We start from the raw sequence: 21,446 nt of genomic DNA, 5'->3' as shown, positions 1-21,446 counted from the left end.
TTCCTTCCATCCACTGTCTGCCATCTCTCTGCCCCTCCCTATATGGCATCTTCTTTCCTTCTATGCCCCATCCAGAAACTGTATGCCTCCCTCTTCTATCTCTCCTTTCATCCCCATTGGTCTGGCATCTCTCTTCTCTCCTTCCCTCTCCCACACCTCTCTTCTGCAATCCCTTTCTTCCCTCATTTTCCTTTTCAATTTATTTTCTGCATCCATCTAGATTACGTTTTTACTACCCTCTCATCAATTTCCTTTTTTACTGTCTACCTACAGCTCACCACCTCTTTCCCTCACCCATCCAGTATTTACCTAACTCAATCCTTTTCACCCATCATCTGCCCTCTTCTCTCTCCCCACTTCCCCATCTTCCTCTTCTCTCTCACCTTTCTCCCCACTTCCATCATCTTCCCCCTTCTCTCAATCTCTCCATCCACCACAGGCCCATCTTTCTCCCTTCCTCAACTTTCCGATCTTGGCAACAAGGTCTGCAAACCTCCCCCCCCCCCAAGATGACACTTAAGATCGGCAACGGGCCTCCTTCTACCCCAAGCATCAACAGAACTTCAGATCGGCAACGCGGTGCTCAGTCAAAAGCAGAAACAGGAAGCTGAATCAGAGGGAAGATTTTGACGTGAGTACTAGAGAATGACACGGGGAAAAAATCTGTCCCCGTCCCCTTCACCGCCATCCCATTCACCGCCTGTCACCGTCCCCGCAGCATCCATACAAGCCTCAGTACTGCAATATTTAGCTTATTCCTTCCTTATAAATCAAAGTTCTGGCTGCTGAACTGTAGAAAGACATGTTCAGCAGGCAGGGCTTTGTTTATAAATTTTTATCAACACAATTAATATACTACTTCTTCCTGAAGCAAAAACAAAAAAAGAAATAGAATTTTTTTTCTACCTTTGTTGCCTGGTTTCTGCTTTCCTCATGTTCTCATTCAATTCCTTCCATCTCTCTGCGTCTTCCATTTGCTCTGTTACTGTGCCTCTCCCTTTCTCTCCCTTTCCAAATTGGTCTGGCACCCATCTTCTTCCCTCTACTCCCCCCCTAGTCTGGCATCTCTGTCTTCTTCCCTGCCAGCGTCTTCTCCCCACTCTCTCTTCCCCATTTCCCTTCAGCGTCTTCTCCCCACTCTCTCTTCCCCATTTCCCTTCAGCGTCTTCTCCCCATTCTCTCTTCCCCATTTCCTTTCAGCGTCCTTCCCCCCATCTTCCCCATGTCCTGTAAGCGTCCTTCTCCCCCCTCTGTCTTCCCCATGTGCTTTCAACGTCCTTCTCCCCCCTCTGTCTTCCCCATGTCCTTTCAGCGTCCTTCTCCCCCTCTGTCTTCCTCATGTCCTTCAAGCGTCCTTCTCCCTCCCATCTTCCCCATGTCCTTTCAGCGTCCTTCTCCACCCCTCTGTCTTCCCCATGTGCTTTTCAGCATCCTTCTCCTCCCTCTGTCTTCCCCATGTGCTTTCAGTGTCCTTCTCCCCCCTCTGTTTTACCCATTTCCCTTAAGTGTCTTTTCCTCTCCACTCCACCTTTCCTCCCTTTCTTCCTCCCTGCCCCTTACCTTCGTGGTGCTTCCCCCGCCCGATCGACCAACCGACAACAGGCCCGGTCCGACAAACCTCCCTGCCCTGTGGCCGTAAGTCTAAATTACCTTCTTACAGCAGCCAGAACATTGTAGTTGCATATGGCTGCCATAAAGGTCGTCTCTGATGCAACTTCCGGTTGTGTCAGAGATGACCTTTACGGAAGCCACACGCAGCTTCAATGCTCCAGCTGCGGTAAGAAGGTAATTTAGACTCGCGGCCATAGGGCAGGGAGGTTTGTCGGACCGGGCCTGTTGTCAGTTGGTCGGGCAGGCGGGCGGCGGGGGGGGAAGTGCCACGAAGGTAAGGGGACAAGGCCGGCTGTGCATCGCCCCTAAGGCTGTACCCGGGGCGGACCTACCCCCATCCCCCTCCTTGGTACGCCACTGGATATGAGCTGTCTTGAAATCTGTTATTTCTATGGTAAATTTCATTCAGTCTCATGCAAAATTATCGCCAGTTTTGGTCTTTTCTTGAGGAATGTGATTCCGAGTATGTTGACTTGACATATTTTACTTTAGTTCAATGGCTTAGCTGTGGAAAGGTTCTTTCATGCTTCTTTCATCTCAGGAATGAAATTGATATATTTCTTACTGAGAAAAACCATTATGAACCACTTTTATCAGATACTGAGTGGCTTTGGAAATTGGCATTTTTGGATATGTCAGTAGAGGGAATGGGAGAGATATACTTACCTTGCCCGACCAACACAATAAAAAAACTACAGACCATCCAGAACACAGCCCTCAGACTCATATACTCACTCAGCAAACACGACCACATTACCAATGCATACCTTGAATCCCACTGGCTACCAATAAAAGCAAGAACACAATTCAAACTCTACTGTCTCATTTTCAAAGTAACCCACGGCACGGCACCCAGTTACCTAAATAACCGTTTTCACCACTACCTCCCACCAAGAAGAAGGAGAACACAGAACCTTTTCACCTACCCACCACTCAACGGTACTCGTCGTAAGAAACTTTACGACAACCTCCTGGGGACACAGGCAGCTAAAATAGACTCTGACATCTCAAAATTACTGACCAAAACAACAGACATAAAAGAGTTCCGCAAAGAGATAAAAACATTACTGTTCAAAAAATACCTCCCATCACTCTAACCACCACCCAATGAGCTCCTAATCAACGACTTCGGAAATACCCACCTATATTATCTTTTTATCTGTGATCTAGAATGTACTGTAATTCTTCTACACTACACCCGATTTAACCGATCGAGTTGACATGTATTACCTCTGTAAAATGCATTATCTTCTGTTATATGTATTATCTTCTGTGAAATTGTAGTATCATAACTCATTACTGTTCCTGTAACTTACTCTTATCCTGAAATGTAATTCTACTGGAATGTCCCAGATATTTTCTATACTGTAATCCGCCTAGAACCGCAAGGCACAGGCGGAATAGAAATCCCTAATGTAATGTAATGTAATATACCATGGATCTTTCTCTCTTTCCCCACTCCCGGTACACGGGATGGAGTAGGGAACCAAGTTCACGGGGATGGGATGGGGATCGAGCTGTGGGGTGGGGCTGAAGTAGGGCTGCTTATTCTACATCACTGGAGATCCTTCTGAAAGAAATAACCACGAACTGACATTGTATATTCCAAATCAGATAATATTAATATTGTTAGTATAAAAAAATTAGAGCAACATAAACACACCAAAAGAATCTTATATGATCAATCTGGATATACCATAGAGAAAAATCATACAAACAGAGGGCCAGCATATTTCTGTAAGTGTGTCACGCTTCTCTGATCATTCTGCCCAAGTATGGAGGTTTTATACAGAAAGTTTCTTTGTCTTGTAAAACACACCTCCAGCTCTGTTCGTATACCAATCCTATAGGTGCAAATCTGCCTCCTGTCTAACCCACCCCCCAGTCCACGCCTCTATCCTCCCAGGGGTGCCCAGGACAGGAATGTTCCTAGAACTTTCATTTCTGCACATGGCCCCCATTTCTGGGGCTTATCACCTCCTGGATGCCAAACACCATATATGGTGTTTTCTGCCAGTTCTTCTGACTTTGAAGTTTTATTGCAGTGCTGATAGTGTCCAGTGTTCACTTTTAAATCGCTACTATACAAAACCCCAGCTTTTATTTACAAAGTTTTAATTCCATATACTTCTCCTAAAATTTTAAGATCCAATGAACAGCTTTTATTAGTCATTCCCACTCTTAAAACCATAAATACTCGAAGACAATACATTTTTACTGTTACGGCACCACAGATTTGGAATTCACTTCCACTTTATTTAAGAGAGGAGAAGAATCTGGATAAATTCAAGAGCCAACTTAAGAGCTTTCTTTTTAAAGATGCTTTCAATATCTAATTGAAACGCTAATTGCTCTTTCTATCTGCTCTCTATTTTACCTTTTTAAGTATTTTATTTCCAATACTTTTATGTTTTTCCCACTCCTTTTGCATTTTACCTTAATTGTTCTCTCTTTCCTATCATAAATTGTATTTCTTTCCCTTCTACCCCATTGTTTCCTTGTAATAGTTTTAATTACCTTGTTTTAATTTGTCAGTTTTTAATGATTTTTATATTGTTGTAAGAACATAAGAAGCGCCATCTCCGGATCAGACCTTCGGTCCATCAAGTCCGGCGATCCGCACACGCGGAGGCCCTGCCAGGTATACACCTGGTTTATTTTACAGCCAACCATATCTTTATATGCCTCTCTCAAGGAGATATGCATCTAGTTTGCTTTTTGTTTTTGTTTACCTTGTATTTTTTGTATATTTTAAAAATTTATGTTATTATTTGTACATCGCTTAGTAATTGTGATAGGCGATTAATCAAATAACTAATAAACTTGAAACTTGAGAACAGTCTTCAAAGCAGGAAGTCACAAAGGCATACAAGCAGCATTCCAGGGGAAAAAATGGTCCTCAGTAACCCATGACTCACTCTGGATCAGGCAATAAACTTTAAGTCTGTGATTAAAGGTTCATTGCATGTCATCTTGTGTAAAAAAAAGTCTGTCATCTCAGGGCAGAGACAGAGGTTTTTATTTCAGTCATAGTAGTTTGCCGGTCCACAAAATAATTCTTTTATTTCTACCGGTTCATAGATGTAAAAAGGTTGAAGAATACTTGTATAGATGATAGGCTGAGGGAAAAGAGAGACTGGTTGTAAAAAGTGCTATGAATTGCCTGAGACAGAGAGAGAGAGAGAGAGAGTATGATACTGACAAACAACAAGGGGAAAGGAGACTTGTATACAACCTATTTGTGGCTTTGGCATTTCAAAGCTTACATTCAAAACGGTGGGCACTGGAGGATTAAGTAACTTGCACAGGGTCACAAGGAGCAGCACTAGGATTTGATCTCACAACCTCTGGGTACAGAGGCAGCAGCTGTACCAGTGAGCCAGTCATTCATTATTCAGTAATTTGTTTTACCTTTTTCACTTTTCTTTGTTGGGTGAGGAGAAATTTGTGAGTTATGAGTTCAGCACCCCCAATCATTTTGATAAGTTGGCTCCTATGAATGTATCCACGCTCTGTGCCAAGAAATGTAACATGGGCCTGTGCAATAAAGTTCAGCATACCCTGGGCAGAACAATCTAAGGGATATTCTTGAAAATATTCATAAAGTTTTATGTTGTATTCTAGGAACTTCATAGTTATAAGAATAAATTAAGTAAAGCTAAGCAAAGACAAACTAAGGGGAGACGTTTATTAAAGTGCAGCGTATTTTTGTATTTATCTCATTTTAGGTGCCTCAAGTATGGTAAATGTCAGGGGCATCATCAACCACTACCCTATATTTAATATTGTGGCCGGGCCAGGCCCCAAGCGAGTGGAAAACCCCAGCTCGGACCACAGGGAAGATTTTTGATACGCCTTTTATATAGCTAGTTTAAGGAAAACTCAGACACCGGATTTAATGTAAATAAGCTTCACCGGGTTTATTATAAGGCAAAAGAAAAATTCCAAACCATAAAGTCATTTCTCATAGACACCAATTATACAGTTCCTTCCACTTAATTCTAGTGCAAGCTATCTGTGATTTAGTTCATGGACTGGATAGTCCTTGTCAGCAAAAAGGTAAACCAAAAATCAAAACCAGCTTTTCAGTCTCTCAAATGCCCCAAGTCTCCCTCCTTAGGACAGCTGGTCTCTACTAGTACTAGCACCAGTTCTTGCCAGTACGGGCTGAGCACTGCAGGTGCCAGCCCTTCTTCCAAACACTTTTCCCACAGAGAGGAAAAAAAAACATTTTCTCTGCTACTGCTTTTCCTCACTAGCACTTTCTCCCCTATAAGGACTTTCACAGCCCTACTTTGCAGACTGTTTGGAGCAAGCCTCCCTTTGCACTAAGCTCTTCAGGCCCCCCCTAAGATGCCCCCAAAAGTCCTTCAGCTTTGGTTCTTTGGACACTTTGCTAGGTGAGGTTCTAAACACACTTTTATTTAAGTAGTGATGCCTTGTCACTACCTATAGTTTTACTTCAGCTCAGGTTTTTCTGGGCAGAGACTCTACTTATTACTAGGAGGAAGAAAACAGCCTCCCACCGTTCTTTCATAGGTCCATGGCTTCCTCCAGCACACTTTCTTCTGGGTCAGCTTCACTGTACGTTTCATATTCTATATCACTGGGATTCAAGGGTTCTATTAACTCCTCTACTTCCTGCTTTACCTCCCATCCCCCTCTCTGAGTACTTGGGAGCTTTTCTGAGCAGTTTTTTTCCTTCTCATAACAAACTTCCAGCCCTTCCCCACCAAGGCTCAATTGGAAATGTACTGTACCTCCCTGAAGTCAGGCTTTCTGTCCTTGCTGCAGAAAAACCTATTTTCTGGTGGATAAGAGAAGTGTGGACCTCTGTGTGTGTTGCTCTGCCTCCCTTGTTAGAGTCAGCTGAGGTTAATTTATTCACCTGCAGTCCTCCTGCTTGAAGCTTATGTGACTGCAGAGCTTGGTGGCTAACTCCACCCCTCTCTGAGTTGATCTTATGTTTCTCTATAGCTCTGGGAAATGAGTAATAGGGGATAGACTGTGTTTTCTGTGCCCTCCCTGCCTGAATTTCTGGCTGTGACATCACCTGCCTTTTCTCCCTTCTTTCCTGCTGTACTAAACTAGTGCTTTTAGCAGGGTGTACAGGCTATACAGGCTATTTATCTTAGAGATTGCAGGTTTAAGGGTTGTACTATTGACTGGGCTAGCAGTCTTATTAGGCGTGACAGGAGCTTCTCTGTCACAATATATAGGGTAGTGGTTATATTTAATATAGGTTAGTGGTTGATGATGCCTCTGACATTTACCATACTTGAGGCACCTTAACGTTTTGCACCCAAAATGAGGTAAATTCAAAAACTTGCTGCACTTTAATAAACGTCTCCCCATAGTTTGTCTTTGCTTAGCTTTACTTAATTTATTCCTATAACTATGAAGTTCCTAGAATACAACATAAAACTTTACGAATATTTGTAAGAATATCCAGATTGTTCTGCCCAGGTTATGCTGAACTTTTTAGCTTGTCAGTATAGGGCTGTCGTAAGTGCCAACTTTTAAAATGATTGAGGGTGCTGAATGGCATAATTTACCAAGTTCGTATAAAGGAAATTAAAGCAAGGTAGATTATGAATATAGCTGGTCAGGTTGTCTTTAAATGAAGAGCAAAGCAGGTTGTATCACATAGGGAGGACTTGTAGGTAAAAGAAATGCTGGGGGTGCTCAGGCATCCACACAGCTGGCACCATGATGGCTATTATCTGTGACATCGATAGTTCAGAAATTAAAATTAATCAGTTTTGTTTAAAACAATACCTGTGTTTGAAACAAGTCTATTATCAGATGGTAATGCTACTGTACATTATTTGAATTGCAAGTATACTTATTGTTACCAGTCTGTGAAAAGCTATTCTCCTTCTATCCCCAGGGATCTGAAGCCAGGACAGAGATATACCATCCATGTCACAACACAGGGTGGACTTGAACCTGATCAGAGCCTGACTAGAACCCCCTTTCATGTGTGGACCCGTGAGTACCTTAGTTAGCTTTACATTACTTGCTGGGATGAAAGAACACAAGACATTCTTCTCCAACCTTCTGATCAAGGCTAGTGTTACTTGTGCTTGGTCCCAGGGCAGAAACTTGAGAGAAGGGCCTCAATGTCCATCAGCAGGCTGCATCTCATTCATCTTTAAATAAGCTTAAAGACCTCTTGTGACATGGGTTCCCAAAACAGTAATCCTGTTTGCTCCTCCCCTCCCTACTTTCCCCCATTGCCAACCCTGCTACTGACTGGTTAAATCATTCCTTATCACTTTTAGCTTGGATCCTATGTATTTTATAAGCCACCCTTAGCAGTAATGTTTCAAGCAAAGCTTTAATTACATAACTGTGAAAGCAGGACCTGGTTTATATACTGCAGATTAATCAGATATATGAATCAGGCATTTATTGTAAAATTTACTTTAGTAGCAATGCTTTATCATTCCATAAATCCATGGTCTAGGTATGTAGTAACTCTTTACTTCTTAAACAAATATAATACAAACTAATATTTCAACATCTTGAAATCAAGGAATAAATATAGGTCTTCATCAGATCCCCTGCTGACCCCGGTGCGTTGGAGCAACATCAAAGCATTTAGTGCTCCAGGTCGCAGTAAAAGGGTGGGGGTTAGTTTGATTTTAATGTGATATTTCTTTGTTCATTTCTTAGTAATACACCCCTCTATGGTTGTGGACTTGGGAATTGGTTTGTCTTTATTGTTGTTTTTAATATACCGTACATTTTTTCTGCAGTGTATTATTTCTTCTGATTTCTTTGCAAGTGTTAAATGCTTGGAAAAATGTTAAATGCAAAAATAAAAAATGTAGGGCTCCTTTTAGAAAACTATGGTAAAATTTCTCCCTTGGCAAATGCACCAAAGCCCATTCAGTTTCTATGGGCTTTGGTGCATTTGCTGCAGAAGATGCACTACTGCGGCTTTGTAAAAGGGCCCATAAGAAAGAAAAAATAACATTTCAACATGAGCACACGGAGGATAGCATTCTCGGAGATCCTGCCTGTACCGAGAGCAGATGCAAAGAGGCAGGCAGACCTCCAGGCTGTGAATGCATGGTTGAGGAGATGGTGCCAGGAGGAGGGCTTCCACTTTGTGAGGAACTGGACGTCCTTCTGGGGAAAGAGCAAGCTCTACCGGCGGGACGGCCTGCACCTGAGCACAGCGGGAACTAGACTACTGACAGCCAATGTGAGGAATGAGATCGAGAGGGCTTTAAACTGAGGAGAGGGGGAAAGCCGACAGCTGATCTGATGTTGACGCTTCGGACAACAGTATCCAAAACAGATGCTGAACGGGCTGACTGCAGGGAGGAAGCAGAGGGACCGGAGGATCTTATGATCAGACAGCGAGGGAAACATCAGGTAAAGGGAGCTTGCTGGGAGAAGACTAAGGGGCATGGAGACACAGGGGGACTGGGTGGCACGAGGGCGAAAGCTGAGGGCAATATAGAGGTACCACAAGGCGAGGGGGATCAAACAAAGGCTCAAGGGATGATAGCCCAGGAGGAGGCCGGTAGGGCTAGAAAACCCAGAGGAAAAGCAGGGAAGTGGGGTGGCGGGAATGTGGGGAAGCTGAAAGCTAAGAGGGTAAAGGCTGAGGGCAAAGCAGAAGCACAGGGAACGGGAGAACTGCCCGAAATCCAAGGGCAGGCAGCCCAGGTAAATGCAGAGGTGGAGGAAAAACGACGGGACCTACGGGACCTGCAGTGCTTATACGCAAATGCAAGAAGCCTCATGGCCAAGATGGGTGAACTAGAAGTCGTGGCCAAGGGGGAGGACCTAGATATAATTGGAATTGCAGAAACCTGGTGGACAGAGGAAAATCAATGGGATGTGGTGCTGCCGGGGTACAAGCTCTACAGGAGGGACAGGACCCACAAGAAGGGGAGAGGCATAGCACTATATATAAAGGACTCTATCCACTCGGTCGGGATGGATATGGCAACGAAGGCAGAGGGGCTGGAATCGCTATGGGTCAAATTGCCGGGAAACAAGGGTGCAGGCATAAAACTGGGGCTGTACTATCGCCCACCTGGTACGCCAGAAGGAGTCGGACACGACTTGGAAGCGGAACTGAGACAGGAATGCAGGACTGGAAGTGTAACAGTGATGGGGGACTTCAACTACCCGGGAATAGACTGGAGTGCGGGTCACTCCAATTGCACTAGGGAAACAGGATTTGTAGAAGCTGTGAGGGACTGCTTCATGGAGCAACTAGTCAAAGAACCGACGCGAGGGGGTGCTACTCTTGACCTCATCCTAAACAGATTAGGGGGGCCTGCAAGAGGGGTAGAAGTGGGAGGACCACTAGGCAACAGTGATCACAACGCGATCAGATTCACATTAGAAAGGGGGACACCCATAGTAAGGAGGACCGCAACAACTGCGCTCAACTTCAAGAAAGGGAACTATGTTGCTATGAGGGAAATGGTGGGGAGGAAGCTCAGAAACATGTTTAGGATGGAGACTGTGGGAAGCGCCTGGACCCTATTCAGGGACACCCTGCAGGAAGCACAAAGAATGTACGTCCCCAGTTTCAGGAAAGGCTGCAAGAACAAGCGATCAAAGGACCCGGTTTGGATGTCAACTGAAGTAAAGAGGGCAATAAATGACAAAAAAGTATCCTTCCGGAGATGGAAAAAGGACCCAACGGAGGAAAATCACCAGGCGCACATGAAATGCCAAAAGGAATGCCACCGAGAGGTTAGAAAAGCGAAAGGGGAATACGAAGAGGGGCTGGCCAGGGAGATGAAAAACTTCAAGGCATTCTTCAGTTACGAAAAGGGGAAGCGACCAGCGAGAGAGGAGGTGGGGCCGTTGGACGATGGGGATAGGAAGGGAGTGATTAAGGAGGATAAAGAGGTAGCTGAGAGGTTGAAGACGTTCTTCTCGTCGGTTTTCACGAGCGAAGACACATCTAATATACCGGACTCAGAGGAGCTCATGAGTGGGGAACAGGCCGAAAAATTGGAGCACATAGAGGTAAGTAAGGAGGATGTCCTCAAACAGATAGACAGGTTAAAATGCGGTAAATCACCGGGCCCGGACGGGATCCACCCAAGGGTTCTGAAGGAACTAAGACAAGAAATAGCGGGCACAATCCAGCATGTTTGCAACCTATCCTTGAAAACTGGTGAGGTACCAGAGGACTGGAAATTGGCGAATGTCACACCTATCTTCAAGAAGGGATCGAGGGGTGACCCCGGGAACTACAGGCCGGTGAGCCTGACTTCAATTATAGGGAAGATGGTGAAAGCTATGATCAAGGACGGCATTTGCGAGCACATCGAGAGGAATGGTCTACTGAGAACAAGCCAGCACGGATTCTGTAAGGGAAGGTCGTGCCTAACGAACCTTCTGTACTTCTTTGAGGGAATAAGCAGTCGGGTGGACAATGGGGAACCCATAGACATCATTTACCTAGATTTTCAAAAGGCTTTCGACAAGGTACCACATGAAAGGCTGCTTAGGAAGCTGTGGAACCATGGGGTGGGAGGGGATGTGCACAGATGGATCAAGCACTGGTTGTCGGGTAGACTGCAGAGGGTCGGAGTGAAGGGCCAATATTCTGACTGGCGGGGAGTCACAAGCGATGTGCCACAGGGATCGGTGCTGGGGCCGTTACTCTTCAACATATTTATCAATGACCTGGAAAAGGAGGCAAAGTGCGAGGTTATAAAATTTGCAGACGATACCAAACTGTGCGGCAGAGTTAGGTCCAGGGAGGAGTGTGAGGACCTGCAAAGGGACCTGGACAAGCTGGAAGACTGGGCAAACAAATGGCAAATGAGCTTTAACGTGGAAAAATGCAAGGTCATGCATATAGGGAAAAAGAACCCGTTGTTCAAGTACAAATTGGGGGGGCATTGTTGGGAGACAGCAGACTTGAGAGAGACTTGGGTGTGCTGGTGGATGCATCACTGAAGCCATCTGCACAGTGCGCAGCAGCCTCGAAAAAAGCCAACAGGATGCTGGGCATCATAAAGAGGGGCATAACAACCAGGACACGGGAAGTCATCATGCCATTGTATTGAGCGATGGTGCGTCCACATCTGGAATACTGCGTTCAGTATTGGTCGCCGCACCTCAAGAAGGACATGGCGGTACTTGAGAGAGTCCAAAGGAGAGCAACGAAACTAGTAAAAGGGCTGGAACACTGCCCATACGCCGAGAGGTTGGATAAGCTGGGGCTCTTCTCTCTGGAAAAAAGGAGGCTCAGGGGAGATATGATAGAGACCTTCAAGATCATGAGGGGCATAGAGAGGGTGGATAGGGACAGATTCTTCAGACTGAAGGGGACAACAAGTACGAGGGGGCATTCGGAGAAACTGAAGGGAGATAGGTTCAAAACAAATGCAAGGAAGTTTTTTTCACCCAAAGAGTCGTGGACACTTGGAATGCGCTACCGGAGGAAATGATCAGGCAGAGTACGGTACAGGGATTCAAACAGGGATTGGACGGATTCCTGAGGGATAAAGGGATACTGAGGGAGGAGCTGGGATGTAACACAAGTATAGAAAGCTAACCAGGTAATAAGTATAGAAACCCAACCAGGTCGTGCATGTGCAAGACCGGAGGCTTAGGACTTCGATGGGAAGATAGGACTTCAATGAGAAACCAAGGTGGCAAGGGAGCCCCTTCTGGTGATTCAGACAGGTTGTGACCTGTTTGGGCCGCCGCGGGAGCGGACTGCCGGGCAGGATGGACCTATGGTCTGACCCGGCGGAGGCACTGCTTATGTTCTTATGTTCTTAGGTCTCTGTATTAAATAATAATTGTTAAACAATGTCCTCTGAAACAGAGAAACATGAAAAAATGATGGCACAAAAAGACTGCACAGTGTATCCTGTCTGTCCATCAGAACCAACAGCTTAGTCTACAACTCCTTCTGTCTCAGAAATGCTCAGTACTTCTCCCGTGCTTTCTTAAATTCCAGTATGATCCTTATCTCAATCACCTCATCCTGGAGGCTCTTCCACATATCTGAATTTTATATTGTATTTTTATAATCTGCACCACTGTGATCTGCTTGACAGCCCAGATGGTATAATAAAATTTTAATAAACATAAACATATCTACTACCCTTCCAGTAAAGAAATACCGAACTGTATGTCCTTATCTTACTTCTGAGTCTGCTTCCTTTTACCTTCATTTTGTGACCCCTTTTTCCAAAGCTTTCTTTCCACTGAAAAAGGCCTGACACCCATGTATTTATATCTTGGACATATTTAAGTGTCTCTATCATAACTCTCTTTCCCTCTTCTCCTTCAGGGTATATCTTTCTGAATTTTAATGCAATCCCTAATCCTGACTCGACTAGACTACTGTAATGTAATATAGTACTCCCCCGTGAATTTCAAAAAACCACAAATACGGTTTTTAGGCAGGGGAGACAGGAGAGGACAGCTGGAGAGGCAGGAGAGGGCAGCCGGAGCCGGCGAGTGAAGGAAATCACTCCCTGTATGCTCAGACCGCCTCTTCCAATACTAAAGTCGGGCCTCACCAATCAGGAGCTGCAGAAAATACCGCAAAAGACCGGGACCGCAAACCGCCGACTGTGAATGAGCGTGGGAGCACTGTACTAGTTTTATGCTTTAAAACATTGAAATATAGAAACATGATGGCAGATAAAGGCCAAATAGTTCATCTAGTTTGCCAATCTGCAGTAACAATTATCTCTTTCTCTCTCCAAGAGATCCCACGTGCCTATTTCAGGCCCTTTTGAATTCAGACACAGGGCTCCTTTTACTAAGGTGTGCTAGCATTTTTAGTGTGTGCTGCCGATTAGTGCATGCTAACCCCCCAGATCAATGCTGGTGTTAGCTTCTAGCATGAGTGGCAATTTAGCGCACGCTAAAACACTAGCACAGCTTAGTAAAAGGAGCCCACAGTCTGTCTCCACCACCTCTTCTGGGATACTGTTCCAACTAGTTCAAAATGCAGCAGTAAGACTCATATATGGACTATGGAAATTGGAACACCTAGAGCTCTACTATATGAAACCACATTGACTGCCCATAACCGCAACGATCAAGTTTAAATTAGGCATCACTGCCTTTAAGATTCTGACAGGGAATGGCCCCGCCTAATTAATAGAGTTGGCCACCCTACTCCAGGAAGCCTTTAACAGATATTCTACCATAAATCTTTTCCACTTACAATACCCAGCATGCAATAATATAAAGTCTACCAGGCAAATTACCTTATCCATCCCATATCAATTAGCAAAGTGCAGGAACCACTTACACTACAATCTTGTGACCACTATCTCAGGTTCATAAAACGTTTAAAAGCATTTATGTAGCAAGAGAGGGAGCCAACCCTAAAGTAAATGAAATGGTAATTGCAAAAGCCCACTTCTAAACTACCTAATGCAGCTTCTAGGATATAACAATGAACCAATTGTAATCTTGTAACTATGCATTTGTAACTATAACCTAATTAATAAGTACAGTGATACCTCTGTTTACGAGTGCACCGGTTTGCGAGTGTTTTGCAAAACGAGCAAAACATTTGCAAAATCGGCGCCTCGGAAACCGAGCGTGGCTCGATTTATGAGCGCCCCCCCCCCCTCCCCACAATCCGGCACCCTCCTCCCCCGTGATCCGGCATGCCCCCCCCGATGCGATCCAGCACACCCCCCCCCCCCCCCGACTCGATTGGGCACCCCCCCTGCCGCTTCTTATAGTCATCTGGGCACCGGCACCAGCATGTCCTGTGCTTGGTGCCGGTGCCCGAAGATCGGCCTCCTCTTCTGCTGGGCCTTGAGCATCTGCGCATGCTCAAGGCCTGCAAGTTCTCATACCCCCCAATTAAGGAGGTCAAATGAAAAAAAACTATATGATGGCCTCCTAGCCACTCAAGCAGCCAAACTAGACAACCAAATCGCCAATCTACTGATGGCTTCCCTAGACTACAAAATTATTAGAAAAGAAATAAAGACCATACCCTTCAAGAAATCCCTGAAAAAGAAATAACACTGCAAGTCTCAAATTCGACTTCTCACTAAAGCCATACTCATTTCTTACTTTCTTTGAAAATGACCAAATATCTTTTTGGTAAGATCTTTTTGTAATACTTCCTTGATAATTCTTTTGTAATCCGCCTTGAACAGCAAGGTAATGGCAGACTAGAAATCCCTAATGTAATGTAATTAAATTTGCAGATGACTCTAAACTGTTCAAAGTGGTTAAAACGCAAGCAGATTGTGAAAAATTGCAGGCAGACCTTAGGAAATTGGAAGACTGGGCTCCAAGTGGCAGATGAAATTTAATGTGGACAAATTGAAAGTGATGCTCATTGGGAAGAATAACCCGAATCACAGTTACCGGATACTAGGGTCCACCTTGGGGGTTAGCGCCCAAGAAAAGGATATGGGTGTCATTGTTTACAATACAATGAAACCTTCCACCCAATGTGTGGCGGCAGCCAAAGAAGCAAACATGATGTTAGGAATTATTTTTAAAAGGGATGGTTAACAAAACTAAGAATATTATAATGCCCCTGTATCACTCCATGGTGCGACCACATCTGGAGTATTGCATTTAATTCTGGTCTTCTTATCTCAAGAAAGATATAGTGGCGCTAGAAAAGGTTCAAAGAAGAGCGGCCAAGATGGTAAAGGTAATGGAACTCCTCTCATATGAGGAAAGACTGAAATGGTTAGGGCCCTTCAGCTTGGAAAAGAGACGGCTGAGGGGAGATATCGTTGAAGTCTACAAAATCCTGAGTGGAGTAGAACGGGTACAAGTGGATCGATTTTTCACTCCTTCAAAAATTACAAAGACTAGGGGACACTCAATGAAGTTACAGGGAAATACTTTAAAAACCAATCGCAGGAAATATTTTTTCACTCAGAGAATAGTTATGCTCTGGAACGAATTGCCAGAGGTTGTGGTAAGAGTGGATAGCATAGCTGGTTTTAAGAAAGGTTTGGATAATTTCCTGGAGGAAAAGTCCATAGTCTGTTATTGAGAAAGAAATGGGGAAAGCCACTGCTTGCTCTGGATCGGTAGCATGGAATGTTGCTTCTCCTTAGGTTTTGGCCAGGTACTAGGGACCTGGATTGGCCACCGTGATATCGGGCTGCAGGGCTATTTTTATGTTCTTATAACCCACATAGCGTCAGTGAATGAAATCGTATCAAGTGCCTGGTCTTCATTTGTTCTTCTTCTGAAAAACTTCTTGGTAACAAGAAGGCAGACAACCACACACAATAAGTAGAGGATAAGCTCTTTCATTTCAAAAGGCTTGGTGTGGAGGGTCAATCAGATGTAGTTAGATCATTTGACAAATTTCTTGAATAGAAAGGTTTTAAGTTGTTTCCTGAATGTTTTGTAGTTGGACGTCATAGTCAGCAGATTGGAGAGGAAACTAGACCAATCTGCTGACTATGACACCCAACTACAAAACATTCAGGAAAGAACTTAAAACTTTTCTATTCAAGAAATTTGTCAAAATGATTTAACTAAACCTGATCGACCCTCCACAGATCCCGACACATACTACATCTATTAACCATGTTTTTTCCCTGGAAATTCCCAGGCCAACTCTTGTTGTAAACCACTCAGAACTGAAAGGTATTGGCGGAATAGAAGACACCAATGTAATGTTATGTTAAAGTCCATTATCTGCACCTTGGTGACTTAAGCTAAAAGTAAGGTGAAAGATTTCATCAAGACATAAAAACAATGGAAGCCAGATACCAAGGAAGATGGGATGCACACATGATGGCAAACTATTGTTGGAATCTTGTACAGGATTGTCCTGGCAGATCCAATTCTTGGAAATCTTACAAAGCAGCTTCTTGTGTGTCAAATGACTGGAATGTTTGTATTATATTAATTTAAGCACTACATTAACATATCCTGATTTTTTAATGGGCAAGCACAGTGCAGAGTGGTATATAGCAGAGTTTCTCAATTTCTTCAAGCCAAGTACCCCCTAAGCCTAACAAATACCAACTGAGTACCCCCACCCAAACTTCACCCCTGACCCCACCCCAATAATAGTACTAATTGTACTATTAGTACTAATGCAATTACTTCCATCCAGACAAGGGCAAAATGTCAGGCAACAAATGTTTGAGTTTTACAAGAAAGATGACCCCCCAGGAGGACTGGACTCTGATGTTCTCCCGGGTTACAAAGGTGCCCCCCTTCCCCCCCCAGACCCCTCCAAGCCACCCCACCCTCCCCACTTCCCTCTCCCCCAAATCCAAGAGCAAAGAGATAACCAAGGTCAGACAGGTGGGGTAGGATACAATTGCAGTCTATTCAAAATGTGACTATGACTCCCTGGAGGCAAAGGAGCTCATAATCAAAAAAAACATCTAAAAAGTGGCCTAAATGGGTACTTGGATGATCAAAAAGCCTGATCATCCAAGTACCCATAACCAAAGATGGTTTTAGACGTATCTAAAACCAGCTTAGGCCTTTCCCCTGCCTCTAAACAAATAGAGCAAAATGAGGCGTTTTTAGAGGAGGGGAAAGGGACGGAGGAGGGCGGGAGGTGGGCCAACCTAGACATAGGTGTACAGCAGGTATAACCAAAAGTTTAGGCAGGTTGCCTAGTTGGCGCTTATACATTTTGACTTAGACCAAGTCAAAACAGGTATAAGTGCCGAAAAAAGGGGCCGCTGAGCTGATTGTAGCAGCTCTGTGGCCCCAACAACCTGCCTACCGCCTACTGCAATTATCGCAGCAGGAGAGATGGCTCATCTCTCCTGCCGCGATGATGACCGCCCACCCTCCAAACCACGGCACTTCAGGGTGAGCATCGCGGCAGGGCATCTCCCCTGCCACGCTGTGTTCCCTCTAAGCTGAGCAGGTGTCCTCCAGCTGCATTGCTACCACTAGGGGGTGGAATATTTTCAGTCGCTAAGGACAGGTATGTTCCCTGGAGTCCTGCAGAACTTGCCTGTCCCTCACAATTGAAAAATGTGACAGTAAAACAGCACCCTCTATTGGTGAGACTGTGGGTGGAGGACTCCTGCTCAGCTTAGAGGGAACACTGCGCTGCCAGCGATCCTCACCCCGAGGTGCCACGGTTAGGGGGGTGGGTAATCGCTATCGCGACAGGAGAGATGAGCCCCAGCGACCCTCCCCCGCCAGACATGATCCAGGCAGGAGGGAGCCCAAGCCCTCCTGCCCCAGCGACCTCCCCTACTCGATCCGGGTAGGAGGGATCTCAAGCCCTCCTGACCCAGAGACCCTCCCCCGACAACGATCCTAGCAGGAGGGAGCCCAAGCCCTCCTGCCCCAGCGATCCCCCCTGACAACGATCCGGGCAGGAGGTAGCCCAAGCCCTTCTGCCCCAGCGACCTCCCCAACAACGATCCAGGCAGGAGGGAGACCAAGCCCTCCTATACCAGCAATCCCCCGACAACAATCCAGGCAGGAGGGAGCCTAAACCCTTCTGTCCCATTGACTCCCCCCGACTAGATCTGAGAAGGAGGGATCCCAGGCCCTCCTGCCCCAGCGACCCCCGACAACAATCCAGGCAGGAGGGATCCCAAACCCTCCTGCCCCAGTGACTCCCCAACTCAATCTTGGCAGGAGGGAGTCCAAGCCCTTATGCCCCAGCGAACCCCCTGACAATGATCCAGGCAGGAAGTAGCCCAAGCCCTTCTGCCCCAGTGACCCCCCACCAACTTAATCCGGGCAGGAGGGATCCCAGGCTCTCCTGCCCCAGTGACCTCCCCTGACAATGATCCAGGCAGGAGGGAGCCCAAGCCCTCCTGCCCCAGCGATCCCCCCGACAACGATCCAGGCAGGAGGGAGCCCAAGCCCTTCTGCCCCAGCGACCCCCCGACTAGATCTGATAAGGAGGGATCTCAGGCCCTCCTGCCCCAGAGACCCCCCGACAATGATCCAGGCAGGAGGGAGACCAAGCCCTCCTGCCCCAGCAACCCCCCAAGTCAATCTGGGCAGGAGGAATCCCAGGCCCTCCTGCCCTCAGTGCACCTCCCTCCCACGATCGCTCCTGAACCCCCGATCGGCCCCCCCACCCACCAACCCAGCAAACCCCCCGCTGACCCCCCTGCTGACCCCTCAACACCCCCTGTACCTGAAAAATGTTGGACGGACAGATGGGTCCCAAGCCCATCCGTCCGTCAGGCCTGCCATCCATCGAATGGCGGCCCTTAGGGCCTGATTGTCCCAGGCACCTCAAACCCCACCCACAAGTGGGGCCTGAGGCGCGTGGGCCAACTAGAATCAGCCCAGTAGTCTTAGGCCCCTCCAATGGGTGGGGCCTTAGGCACATCGGCTGGTTTTCAGGTACAAGGGGTGTCAAGGGTGGGGGGGTTGAGGGGTCACGGGGGTCGTGGGTCAGAGGTCAGGGGGACGATCATAGATTCATGGGGGTGATCATGGGAGGGGGGTGCACCGAGGGCAGGAGGGCCTGGAATCCCTCCTGCCTGGATCGAGTCGGGGGTCACTTGGGCAGGAGGGTTGGGCTCCCTCCTGCACGGATCGTTGTCAGGGGGATTGCTGGGGAAGGAGGGCTTGGGCTCCCTCCTGCCCAGATCATTGTTGGGTGGGGGGTCGCTGGGGCAGGAGGACTTGGGCTCCCTCCTTCCTGATCCGATCGTGGGGAGGGGTGGATCACTGCAGGAGAGATGGCTCATCTCTCCTACTGCAATAGCAATTGCCCACTCCCTCGAACTGCCCTGCCGCGATGCTCACCCCAAAGTGCCACGGTTCTGGGGGTGGGCGATCACCATTGCGGCAGGAGAGATGGCTCATCTCTCCTGCCACAATAGCGATCCCAAGTGTCGCGTTTGGCGGCACTTGGTGGTATTGCTATCACAGCAGGGGAGACGTCTCTCCTCTCTATGTGCCTGGTTAGTATGCTTAAAAGCTTCCCATTTTTCCAACAAAAGTCCTGAAAATGGGTATTCCGGTACAAATGACAAGGAACTTCCAAAGGGCATCCCCTCCCCCAAAGCCAACAAAGTCTCACCCAGGCATGATCTGTAATTTCGATGGGGCCGATCATCACCTCCTGTACCACCGGAAGCAGTTCCCTCAAGAGAAGGATAAGATCAATTCAAGAAGACATCCCATGGGCCTGAAAGAGATGAGAATAATCACGCTCCACCAAGTGTAAAACTCTCCAGTCATCCAGAAGGCCCAGAGATGAAGCCAATAACAGCCCCAGTACAAGTCCTGTGAGCCTCTCTCCCAGAGGAGGAAGAGCGATCCAGCCTTGGGTCAGGAACAATGTTCCCTCTAAGGATTGATGAGGTGTGTGCAAAAAAAAATATGCATGAGCGACAAATTACATACTCCACAAATTTATGAGCAGGTGCGGAGGACGCATTTTTAAACAAATGTAGTTTATCCTTGTACTCTTATGTATTTTTAATCATTTATGGATATGTTTGTATGTTTATTGTTCAAATGGTTTTATTTATTTCCCCAAATTTATTTTTGTTATACGCATTGAAAATATTTGATATTGTGTTTAAATCAAAATCTCAATAAACTTGAAACTTGAAACTAGTGCCCGTGAGATTGTGGGAGAATTAAATACTCAAAACTTAGAAGAATAACAATTTACTTAAAGTTTTTGCTTCGCCAGCTATCTGGTATCTGGTGTCAATTGAGTGGCATACCTAGCATATGTAACACCTGGGGCCCATCATTTTTTGGCACCCCCCCCCCCCATCTGTATGAAAAACATGATTTTTAGTAACAAGCCACGGCACACATGAGTACCTAGGAAAAGGCAGCATCTTACATATTGCAGTGAGCAGTACATCAATACACCCATTGTAAAACTAAACAAGCCAGACCAGCACAGATCAATCCTACACCGTCAATCCTAACAGAAAACCATGTCTTTCGAACACACAGAACACAGAAAACACCTTCGCCTAGTATGGAATATGTCATCACAAACTAACCCCTCCCCCTTTTACAAAACTGTAGTGTGGATTTTAGCCACGGTGGTAACAGCTCTGACGCTCATAGAATTCTGAGCATCAGAGCTGCTACCACCACGGCTGGTGCTAAAAAACACTCCACAGTTTTGTAAAAGGGGGGATAAAATAGAAATACACAGCTTCAATGCTCTAGTTCAGGGGTGCCCAAACTTTTTGGGCTTGCAAGCTACTTTAAAATGACCAAGTCAAAATGATCTACCAACAATGGAATTAAAAAACACAAAGCACACTATACGCTGAGAAAATGTTAATTATCAATCCTATTCTGGGTTTTTTTCAAAGAGGTCAAAGCAGATGACTCTATGCATTGTCACCTCAGTAACAACCATACAAAAATAGACAAATATACCCCCCTTCCTTTTTATTCAACCACAATAGCAGTTTTTAGCGCAGGGAACTGCGCTAAATGCCCAGCGCTGCTCTCGACGCTCAGAGGCTTCCTGCACTAAAAAACACTATTGCGGTTTAGTAAAAGGGGGCCATAGTGCAAAATATAGACAGCATATATAAATTCAGCCACATTTTGATCACTAAATTTAAAATAAAATCATTTTTCCTATCTTGTCTGGTGATTTCATGAGTCTCTGGTTGCACTTTCATCTTCTGACTGTGCATCCAATCTTTCTTCCCTTCTTTCAGCCTATATGCTTCCTCTCCTCCAGACCTCATTCCATCCCCCAACTTTTTCTTCCTCTCTCCTTGCCCTTTCTTTCTTTTTTTTCCTCTTGATGCTCCCTTTCTTTTTTTCTGTTTCCCTTCTGTCTCCCTGCCTGCCCCCTTTCTTGCTCCCTACCCTCCACAAAGCCACTGCTGCCACCATCGGGGGAAACAGGCCCCAAAGCCACCGCCGCAACCATCGGG

At 46.0% G+C, this 21,446-nt stretch overlaps 1 protein-coding gene across 1 annotated transcript in view; it reads left to right on the top strand.

The window, feature by feature from the left end:
• Nucleotides 1-21,446, top strand: part of SNED1 (sushi, nidogen and EGF like domains 1) — a 1,138,259-nt gene that overhangs the window by 786,839 nt on the left and 329,974 nt on the right. The window contains exon 22 of the mRNA XM_033958723.1: nt 7,502-7,602. Within this exon, the coding sequence (XP_033814614.1) occupies nt 7,502-7,602 (101 nt within the window). The remainder of the gene's footprint in view (nt 1-7,501; nt 7,603-21,446) is intronic.

Source organism: Geotrypetes seraphini, chromosome 9 (assembly GCF_902459505.1).
Source record: "Geotrypetes seraphini chromosome 9, aGeoSer1.1, whole genome shotgun sequence".
NCBI classification, from domain to species: domain Eukaryota; kingdom Metazoa; phylum Chordata; class Amphibia; order Gymnophiona; family Dermophiidae; genus Geotrypetes; species Geotrypetes seraphini.
Note: the sequence above shows the minus strand (reverse complement) of the source record. Positions and strands in the feature narration are given on the sequence as shown.